The sequence below is a fragment of the Myotis yumanensis genome, unplaced genomic scaffold (assembly GCF_028538775.1).
Source record: "Myotis yumanensis isolate MYYU_CA2020_CCGP unplaced genomic scaffold, mMyoYum1.0.hap1 SCAF_10, whole genome shotgun sequence".
NCBI classification, from domain to species: Eukaryota; Metazoa; Chordata; class Mammalia; order Chiroptera; family Vespertilionidae; genus Myotis; species Myotis yumanensis.
Genome location: NW_027223761.1, coordinates 54,066,877 through 54,077,424, shown reverse-complemented (window position 1 = coordinate 54,077,424; position 10,548 = coordinate 54,066,877). Strand labels below are relative to the sequence as shown.

The 10,548-nt window shown below is 40.6% G+C and overlaps 1 protein-coding gene across 9 annotated transcripts; it reads left to right on the top strand.

Moving 5' to 3' along the window:
* The first annotated feature begins 1,056 nt into the window (after nucleotides 1-1,056).
* Nucleotides 1,057-10,363, top strand: CREBZF (CREB/ATF bZIP transcription factor). Of its 9 annotated transcripts, XM_070425770.1 has the most exons (5): nucleotides 1,057-2,373; nucleotides 2,593-2,670; nucleotides 2,917-3,031; nucleotides 3,795-3,863; nucleotides 5,612-10,363. In XM_070425770.1, exons 1-2 carry the CDS (start codon nucleotides 1,292-1,294, stop codon nucleotides 2,606-2,608), a joined length of 1,098 nt encoding a protein of 365 aa, XP_070281871.1. In that variant the 5' UTR covers nucleotides 1,057-1,291; the 3' UTR covers nucleotides 2,609-2,670; nucleotides 2,917-3,031; nucleotides 3,795-3,863; nucleotides 5,612-10,363. The 9 variants fall into 9 exon arrangements, with proteins under 9 accessions (XP_070281871.1, XP_070281870.1, XP_070281867.1 ...); XM_070425769.1 differs by lacking the exon at nucleotides 2,917-3,031; XM_070425766.1 differs by having other exon boundaries at nucleotides 2,917-3,863.
* Nucleotides 10,364-10,548: the final 185 nt, after the last annotated feature.

Here is a 10,548-nt window from a genome sequence, read left to right as displayed (position 1 = left end):
AGAATGTCTTTATTTCTTAGAGATGCATACTGAAGTATGTTGGGGTGGTGTGTCTCACCTGCAATTTTGGGATTTTTGAGTCAGCAAAAATATGTTTTACAAACACTTATATGCAGGTAAAGCACATATGTCAATACGTTAATTGTTTAGTCTGGATATTGGGTTGAATTGGAGTGAATACTGTATTATATTCTGTATGCTTGGAAGTTTTTATAAGAAAAAGTTGGAAAAATTAAGTTATATATGAATGCCTTACTTATTTACCTTTTTTCTTTCAGTACTCTATAAGTGTTGGAGTGAAAAGACCTTGTATTATAACGGAAGGGGAAAGGCGCAATTTCAAGAGGGATCTGGCCACCAGTCTTAAATTTAAAAGCAATCCAGGAGAACTTTAAACTTATTCAAAAGTTGGTACCCTCTGGTGTGGCTATGGCTGAGTGCAGAACTTTGAACCAGGTCATGGTTAGATTCCCAGTCAGGGCACAGGCCCCGGTTGCTTGGGTTGCGGGCTCAATCCCCAGCGCAGGGCCTGTAGGAGGCAGCCGATCAATGATTCTCTCTCATCATTGATGTTTCTCTCTCCTCTCCCTTCCTCTCTGAAATCAATAAAAAAATATATTTTTAAAAAGTTGTTATCTAGCCCTAACCGGTTTGGCTCAATGGATAGAGTGTCGGCCTGAGGGCTTAAGGGTCCCAGGTTCGATTCGGGTCAAGGGCACATCCCCAGTAGGGGGCGTGCAGGAGGCAGCTGATTGATGATTCTCTCTCATTAAAATCAATAAAAAAATATATTTTTTTAAAAAATTGTTACCTAAAAGATCAATTTTGAGACAGTAGTTTCACTGGAAGTGGAGGCCAGAATACAGAGAGACATTTTTTTTTCCCCCCATAAACTCGGAGTTTTGTTGATTTTTTGCCGCTGTTAACATGACATCACTGGAACGCAGGAATGACTCCCACTCCATCCCTCCCTGTAATCTCGCGATACTAGAGCCCCGGAGCGCGAAACGCCGTGGGCGGGGCTGGGGCGAGATCGCTGCCTTCCGGCCAGGCCGTTGTCTGGGTGGCGAGGGCGAGTCATCGCGGGGCCTCGCCGCCTGGCTCTTTCTTCCCTCCCCCCGCCTGGGCGTGGGGGGTCGGCCAGCCAAGTGGGGCGGGAGGCGCCTCGGACCTTCCCCTGCATTTCGTTGTGGTCGGCTCCCCGCTTACCCGCGCTGGGGCCGGGGGTCCTTGGGGCCCGCGAGGCCCGGTCGGAGAGGCCGGGGCCTACGTGGGCCGGCCGCCGGGCCCCATGAGGCACAGCCTGACCACACTACTGGCGGCCTCGGGCACCGACTCCCCAGCCCGCAGCGAGAGCCCGGCGCAGGCCGCCACCTGCCCGCCGCCCCCGGACCGGACCCGCGCGGCAGCGGCGGCGACGGCGGCGGAGGAAGAGCCGGCGGCCTGCAGATCTCCCTGCCGCGAGCAGCCGCGCGGCAACGAGGCCGAGCTGGAGGACGGGAGGGGGGGCCGCGGCGGCGGCGGCGGCGGCGGGGCGGGGCGCGCGCCCTCGCCCGAGGAGATGGAGGAGGAGGCGATCGCCGGCGCCCCCGGGGACGAGACGGAGGACATGGACTTCCTGTCCGGGCTGGAACTGGCCGATCTGCTGGACCCCCGGCAACCGGACTGGCACCTGGAGCCCGGGCTCAGCTCGCCCGGGCCCCTCTCGTCCGGCGGAGGCTCGGAGAGCGGCGGCCTGTGGAGAGGGGACGACGACGACGAGTCTGCGGCCGCCGAGATGCAGCGCTTCTCGGACCTGCTGCAGAGGCTGTTAAACGGCATCGGCGGCGGCGGCGGCGGCAGCGGCAGTGACAGTGGCGGCGGTGAAAAGAGGCGGAGAAAGGCCGGCGGAGGCGGCGGCGGCAGCGACAACAACAACCAGGCGGCGACCAAGAGCCCCCGGAAGGCGGCGGCGGCGGCCGCGCGCCTGAACCGGCTGAAGAAGAAGGAGTACGTGATGGGGCTGGAGAGTCGAGTGCGGGGCTTGGCCGCCGAGAACCAGGAGCTGCGGGCCGAGAACCGGGAGCTGGGCCAGCGCGTGCAGGCGCTGCAGGAGGAGAGTCGCTACCTGCGGGCCGTCCTGGCCAACGAGACGGGCCTGGCTCGCCTGCTGAGCCGGCTGAGCGGCGTGGGACTGCGGCTGACCACCTCGCTCTTCAGGGACGCGCCCGCCGGGGACCACGACTACGCGCTGCCGGTGGGGAAGCAGCCGCCGCAGGACCTGCTGGAAGAGGACGACGCGGCGGGAGGAGTGTGCCTCCATGTGGACAAGGATAAGGTGTCGGTGGAGTTCTGCTCGGCGTGCGCCCGGAAGGCGTCGTCTTCTCTGAAAATGTAGGGTCAAGTAATCTGCTCTTTACCCGCGTTTCCCCCTCTCAGCTCCCTTAACACCATGTCAAACTCCTTAGTGGGACATCGTCACTGGACACATTTCAGGTGGAGAGAAAAAAAAAAAAGTAATATTGAGTCTTTTAAGTGTTTAGCTAAAAGCATGAATGTGACACTGTAACCAACTCCCAATGATAACATGTGACTATTAAATCTCTCTGACAGTTTCTTTTTTAGGTGATTTCCTTCCTGCCAGGCTCCGTTGTAGGGGTTACAGAACAGTGGTTCCCGCCTCACCACCTGGTAAGGTTCCATCTCTTCACGTACCGCTCATGCTCTGCTGCTTAGTCTACTTTAATGGGCAACATCTCAATACTGTGTGTGCGTGTGGTTTTTTTTTTTTTTCTTTTTCTTTTTTCTTTTTTGGAAGGCGGGAGGGGAATGTAATTTGGGCCCTGTCCACCCTGGAAACAGACTTGTGCTGGTCAGTAATGTATTTAAGATGCTTCTTCATGGTTGAAATAGCTGTTACTGTGTCCCCTTGTTCAGACTTGCGTGTACCTAGCTCTTCTGTCCCCAGTGTGGACATGGCCTTGGATGACATCGATTCCAACTGTACACTGAAAGCTGCTAATAGAGATACAGTTTGGAGACAGTGAAACAGGTGAAGTTGAATGGAAGTTCCGAGTTGTACAAGGTGCAAATTGGAATTCCAGTATTAGAGCAACTTTGCAGAGGTTGACCAATAAGTGTTTGGGGCATGCACAAAGGTGATAGTTATTTTGCTGGAGGTGACAACAAAATAACTCTTAAATATTCAGTAATGCCTTTTAGTTTTAAGTAGGAGATCTAGAACTACAATATTCAGATGAACAGATTTTAATATCTCACTGTTAGACAAGTTGGAAATTAACATGCGTATCAGACTCCTGTGTTAGCTAATTGAAGGAGGACTAAGAATGGTTAATGAAATGCTTCTTTGAGGACCAGCACAGTGATGACCCTATCACTGAGTATGAATAAATTGTTGAACACCTTTATTTTTGTTGTATTAAAATTTTAGGTTAAATTTATGTATGATTCGATTTTGAAGGTTGTGAAATGTGAATGAAAACATGTAAAGTGAGGCTTCACAAAGAATCTTATTTTCCATATTTCAAAGCTATTTTAAAAATTGAGTGGTGCTGACTACTTAATGACACGATTGACACTTTTTCCAAAGATGGGATATATTCTTCCCTTGAAGTTCTCTATTGCCTATTGTCCAGTTGTATAAATTGCGTTATGGTGGCCTTCAGTGTAACAGGCATTAAGAAATTCTTTGTTTAAAAAAAAAAAAGAAAGAAAGAAAAGAAATTCTTTGTGAAACATCACTGTTTCATAAAGTATATACCTATTTAGCATCCTTGTTTTTCTTTGTGCTAAAGTGGATACAGCTGTTGGGGCAGAAGAGACGGGACCAGCTGCTGGCCACATTTCCTGCTTTATTTTAAAAGGTAGTATAAGAAATGAGGAAAAGAGGTAATATCAGGGCTTCTGCTGTCTTTTCTTTTAAAATGTTCATAATTAAAAGTTATTCCAGCAGTCCAAAGATGTAAGTTACCTTACACACAAAATGTTTTATTTTGTTGTTATTTGGTTATGAAAATGGAATCCTTGTTCTTGCACAACTGTAAATGTTTTGTTTCTAGATAATACTAGTTGAGACTTAACGGTCTCTGGTTTCCAGTGCATCACAGCAATTTTGTAAAACCATCTTCTGCACTTGAGCATGAATGGGTAGTAGCCAAACTCACAGCCTGGAGTTATGAATCTGCTTATATCTAAGTGCAGGAGCAAGCCCCTCACGATGCAGCTGCATGGATTTTTAGTGCCTACTGAATTATACATAAACATATATATATATAAACCAAAAGTAGTTGGAAAATTATTTAAAATGACTAATTTGTGCTATCATTATGAAATATGTTAAATGTAGATTTTTGAAACAGAAGTCTTGAATTGAAATTTAATTAATACTTGAACATTTTGTATATATTTCTTTGTATATAATTTTGTGCAGTACCAATGACAAAAATATGGTGTCATAATAAAACCAGGTTTGTTGATCTTTCAGTTATGGGCTCAAAGAATTTTTTCATCTCTAATATGACATTGAAAAATAATGGATGAGAATAGGAAAAATGATTGTTAATGCTGACTGTGGGTCTTAAAGGTTCTGGAAGCAGTAAGTGCGTTTTTCTAAGAATTATACCATTCCTTGGGATATTTTCTTCCTTAACATCAGTGCTTTTCCTGCATTATTTGAAGTTGTGGCTGGGGAAAACAGTAGTCAAAAGCTTTCTGAATTGGGATGTTTTGAAATTCCAAGTGTAGATTTTTAGAATGTCATTTTATAAATGGCAGTTTTTGAAAATACTTGATTAAGAACTTTTGAAAGTGGAGATTAGTATCACCTATTTTTAAAGCTGCTTTGTTAGGTTACTTATGTTTTAACTGTCTTTTCTTAGTTTCCATTTCATTTTTTTTTCCCTCTAATTTTGGTGACTCAGTGATTTTTGTCATTTTTTGCATCAACTTCATAGTCTTGTTTTACATGGTATTGCATGTATTTAGGACCTGTCTAATAGGGGCTTTAAATAAATTTGGTCATATTTATGTATAAACACATTTTACTGTAAATGTCTTGAGTTTCTGAATTTACAACAGATCTGTTTATTTCAGTATGTAGTAAACAATATCTTAAAAGTGTCCTATTCACTACTTGTTAATTAAAAAAGTTATGATTAATATGAAACTGTTGTCTTACTATTTTTAGAAAATTGTGTTCTGGTGAATAATAGTTGTATAAAGATTTCTGGAATATATGGATTGTTTTGAAATTTTCCGGTTTGGTTTTATTTACTGTAATGGATGAAAATAGCATTTGGGCAATCTTTTTTTTCCCTCTGAATTTTGCCTTTATGGCAAAATGATACAGAACTAGACTACAGATGTCGCTTTTTAATATTTGTCTTCTGATGGTGACAGGAATTCATACATTAACTGAATAACATCATATTGACCTACTCTTTCTATCATATTGACTATGTTTCTGTACTTCCTTGACCTGACTTAAAATGTCCGTGTTTGTAAAAATGTAGTCACACCTCTGATATAAGCCGACAAAAAGTGTTCAAAATATTTTAAATATTTGTACATTTTATAATCACTAAATTAATCTCTCTCTCTTCTCTTTGAACAGCTTAGCAGTGTCTGCAAAAGCGAATCTTTTCCTACAACCTGTTAACTGACTGGACTGATGGTAACAAAGTAGTTGTGGGAGCCATGTCTGTCAAAAATTTGGCATCTGCTGAAAAAATGAATGCCATTTTCAAGTTCCCAAATTACTGCTGTAGTGGTTTCACTTTCCAGAAATGGAGATTTGAAAAGATTCTCTGGAATCCTTGAAAGACTTAATAGAAATACATGAGACTAAGTTAATTTTGGAACAAAATTATACTTTTTTTTTGTCTTTCAAAGGAATGATACTCAGTTCTTCGAATACCTTTTTAAAAATTGTAACTATTGGAGAAGAGATTATAGTATTTCATCAAGGAGTATTAGATTCTTTACATAATCAAGAGCACATTCTATGGAATTATGTTTAGTGGAGTAGAATTGATAAACAAGCCATCAGAGATCACAGGCATATCATGAGTTTGTATTTCCTGGAACATGAAAGATAATCTGAAGTACAGACAGATCTTGCCAAGTAGAATATGAAAGTTAATGTCAAGTCCTTAACTATAAAGAGTAATTTTTTTAAATAGAAGCATTGTCTGTATATCTTTAAAAAAGTTGACTTATGATAAAATGTGTGGGTAGTTAATTGCAATTCAGGGTAATATCAGGATGTGTGGATTCTGAGGTTTTGGCTTCTTGCGCTTTCTCTGAGTACTTGACACAAAATTTTTTGAATATTTCGAGTTTTCTAATGAATGGTATACTAGTTTCTACTGTTTCACTTAATTAAAATTTCCCTAGTGTTATGTAAGGGCTTTAGTATTCTGGATGATGGGAGTGGCTTTTTTCATGGAATATGGGGTGGTTTTATTTAATCGAAACATTTCTCCAGTTTATTACAGTGTGAAAAAAACACTCAAAACTCTGGATTGTTTTATTTCATTTTTGTTGGATTGTGTTAATACATTCTTTTACCTGGTCTAGACCTAGCTATGCTATCTTATCTTACATTTGGGAAGTATGCAGATGATAGACGTGGGAAATGGTAGGACATTAGCTCTTATTTCTTTCCAGAATAATTTACTATAACTACTATACAGTTTATTATATAGTATTATACAAAACCTATTAAATCCACTCAGTTTCTTATATTCTAAGTGTATTCAGTGTCTGTTACGCCTGGCAGCAGACTTCCCAGTAGCTTCTACAGTGACTAATAGGTGTTTTTACAGTACCAACAGTACAGCCGATTGTAATTCTACAACCAGTGATTAGGCATCAACTATTCTGCTTTGATGGAACACAGTGAATAATTCACTTTTAATGAGTAATTATTCTTTAAAAGATGTGATTACCAAGTTTAGCATTTTGAAGGTTTAGTTTAAGGTCTTACTAACTTAGGTTTTTAAGCTAAACAATCTGATAACGAGGTAGTAATATATTTTTAAGTTTTTAGTTTTTTTCCCAGACACATTATCAATACAAAATTTTGAGACCCTCCCAAATGTTTATTTTTATATTTTACTGTGTTTTTTCTTCACAACCTGGATAGTTAACCACTTAAGCCAGGAATCAAAAAGGAGGAGGTTTTTCATTAGAAACTTGTAGAATGTTTTGTTTGGCAAGCACAATATATTTCACACATTTGAACTTTAATACCTCAATACTCTCTTCACCAGTTACTCCCTGTGGTCTTATCAGACTGAGCTCTGATCTAGACTACAAATGGTCATTTATTTCAAAGTGAAGAAGAATTAATCTGGAGGTATTTTAAATTTGATTCAGAAAGTAGCTTTATCATTAGGAACATAATGTAAAATTAGAGAAAAACAATTTTTTTTTAAGATATAGAAAGTTGCTCACTAACTCCTTTCTCATTGCTTTGGTTATTGACAGTAGTGTTTTTATTCCTATTTTTTTTACTTTTCCCCAATTTGTGCATTCAGGATTTCTTACTCAGCTGTTTCCCCAAGTTTTTTAAAAGAAGCCAGTATACAACAGGCTCTAATTTTTAAAATTTTATTGAGCCAAAATTACTTGTTTTGATGAGAATGTTTTGCTCAGTTTTTATTTATTCTAATTTTACAATCTAAAAGTGTTGGTATACATAGGTCCAGTCACAAATGGTGTTTTGAGCATTTGTGTACTTCTGCTAATATTCAGACGAATTTTATTGGTGAGCCAACTTCCTTTAGAATGTGCCTCCAAATTCTGTATCTTTCCTATTATATACCCATTGAGGTCAGTTTCCTAGACCTCCCCCTCTGGATTTCAGTGTACTTATAGTACACTAAATTTATATTACAAATTTATATTAAGTATAATATATGAATCCTTTCTTTTTAGAGCCAAATAACTGTAAATTGTAAAAGACAGATTTAAATAGTTTGCTGTCACTGAACTATTAAAAATGATTTTCCTGACTGAGGCAGTGTTCTTTAGGTCTTGGCTACAAATGACTTTCCTTAAATTATAATGCAGATTCATATGTCATATTCCCCCTGACCAAAAATTTTGGTAAGGTAGATTTATAGCAAGATTTGAAATAACATGCTCTTTGGCTTATGTTGCCCATTTTATTAATTGAAAAGATGATTTAAGAAATACATGACATAAAGGACATTAGAAAGAGATCCTGAAGCCGTTGTGAATTCTATTTTATTTATAGACTAGAGGCCCGATGCACGAAATTCGTGCAAGAGTAGGCCTTCCTTCCCCCAGCTGCCGGCACCGTCTTCCCTCTGGCACCTGGAACCCAAGCTTCCCTGGCAGCCCCGCCTTCATCCAGAAGAACATCCGGTCTAATTAGCATATTACGCTTTTATTATTATAGATGGTATGCTTGGGAATAAATACTGTGGGAATGTTTAAGGATATGTAAGGAAACAGTTTGCACTAATTTAGTTGCATCAGTGGGTTTTAAGTTATCCAAATTGATTATACCCTTCTCTGCTTTTTAAGAAGTCTAATTTAGTATTTTGGCTTTCTTTTTTTTGAAGTTAGCAATAACTTTTAATCCTTGTTTTCACTGTGACAGGTAGAACTCTGCTTTAAATAAAAGTGACAGAATGCAGATGAAATACATAATTTGGGGTCAGAGCTTTATCTTGATATTTTAGCTTGTAAAATAGGTAACTTTTTTTTTTCCTTTTAAATACCTGTTAAAGGTAAATCATCTGCTTTCTGAAAAATTGAAAATGTAATTTTAAAATTTCACTTAAATAATCTTCAGCTGCATTGCCTTCTTTAGAGATACTGAAAGCCTATTTCATGAAGGTGCTCCTTCTAGATGATAGACTATGTTCTCCTTTTTTTATATATAATTTTAAGTAGGATAACATCATAACCGTTGTCACTAATATAGTATTTGGAAGGAATAGTTAAGATACTTGTAAATATGATCTGTGATATCACTTAATATTTTGTTTGGTACAGTTGGCTTGTTTCATCAGAAAAGTATTGGTTGGTCTAGATAGGTGCTGTCCAATACTGTAATCTTCAGCCACATGTGGCTAAAACCATAAAATTTACAAGTTACTCATTTGCATTAGTCATATTTCAGATGCTCAATGGCTCGTAGCTAACATTGTCAGTCAGATATAAAACATCACAAAGTTCTGTTGGACAATGCTGATTTAAATGCTGTCACAAAAGAAAATCATTTAAAGAATTGAGATCAAACGTTTTAGGAAGGGGCCCAGCTGGTGTGGTTCCCGTTGACCCATGAACCAGGACAGGGTTTGATTCCAGTTCAGGGCCTAAGCCTGGGTTGCCAGCTGCATCCCCAATAGGGGGTGTACAGGAGGCAGCTGATCAATGATTCTCATTATTGATGTTTCTCCCTCTCCCTCTCTCTGACATCAATAAAAAATATAATAAAAAAAAGTTTTAGCATGGGGAACACAATAGGTCATGTCTAATATTTAAATAATCTATCTTAGGAAGTAAAGAAAGACTAGGATATTTCAGAAAAAAACCAGTAGCAATAGGAATATGGCTACCATATGAGTGCCTGATAGCATCAGGTAGGTGCTATGTTAGGCAAATTACATGTTATGTAATACCAATATTGAGTGAGGTTAATGATGAGCATTGAGGGCCAGAGAGGCTAGTTAACTTGCTTAGCATCACAGAGCTTAAACAAAGGCTCAAAGTCTGTGATTGTAAAGAACTATTCCATACTAGATGGGAACTTCAAAGGTAATCAGCCTGTCCTCTAAGACTATAGCTTTCCAAGGATATAAATAGGTGACTTTTGAAGCATGTAGCTATATAATTAGAGCTCAAGTTGAGCCTGAATAACCATCTGTAAAGAATACTGGAATTGATCCCTCTGTGAGGAAGGTTAATGAAAATGTTCTAAGAGTCTGGATTAATACCAGTGGAAACAATGAATTAGGAAACTGAAGTGTAAATAACATTTGGTGGTATACTGATATTCCCACTCCATCCCCCATTTTCATTCCTGTTTGGATTCATTATGAAGTCTTCACTGTAAACTGTTTTATGGTTGTGTTTTGTTTTGTTTTTTCTCTGTTAAAGATCAAACTCTGCCTAATTTAAAGGCATAGAGCAAGTGTGGTAAAGACACTAGTGGGCAAACTAGAGAAGTCAGGCTCTTGTTTAAGTGGGTAGCCTTTAGTGGTATTTAGTAGGTCTCATTAGAGTTGTACCTCATGATAAATTGTAAGTCTACTAGAGGCCCGGTACATGAAATTCGTGTACGGTTGGGGTTCCTAGGCCTGGCTGGCAAGGAGGCAATGGTGGCCGGGCCGGGCGCAGAAGGAACACACTGATGCCACCGGTGTCGGCACCCCCCCACCACACAGTTCCCTGCCTCCCCCCTCCTCCTTCCCTTGCCACTACGTTGCCACCCTGGCAGGCGGGTGGCGGGCCGATCAGGGCCTGTGGCAGTGGAGAGAGACAGCACGGGAGATTGGCCACTGGCCCCAAGGA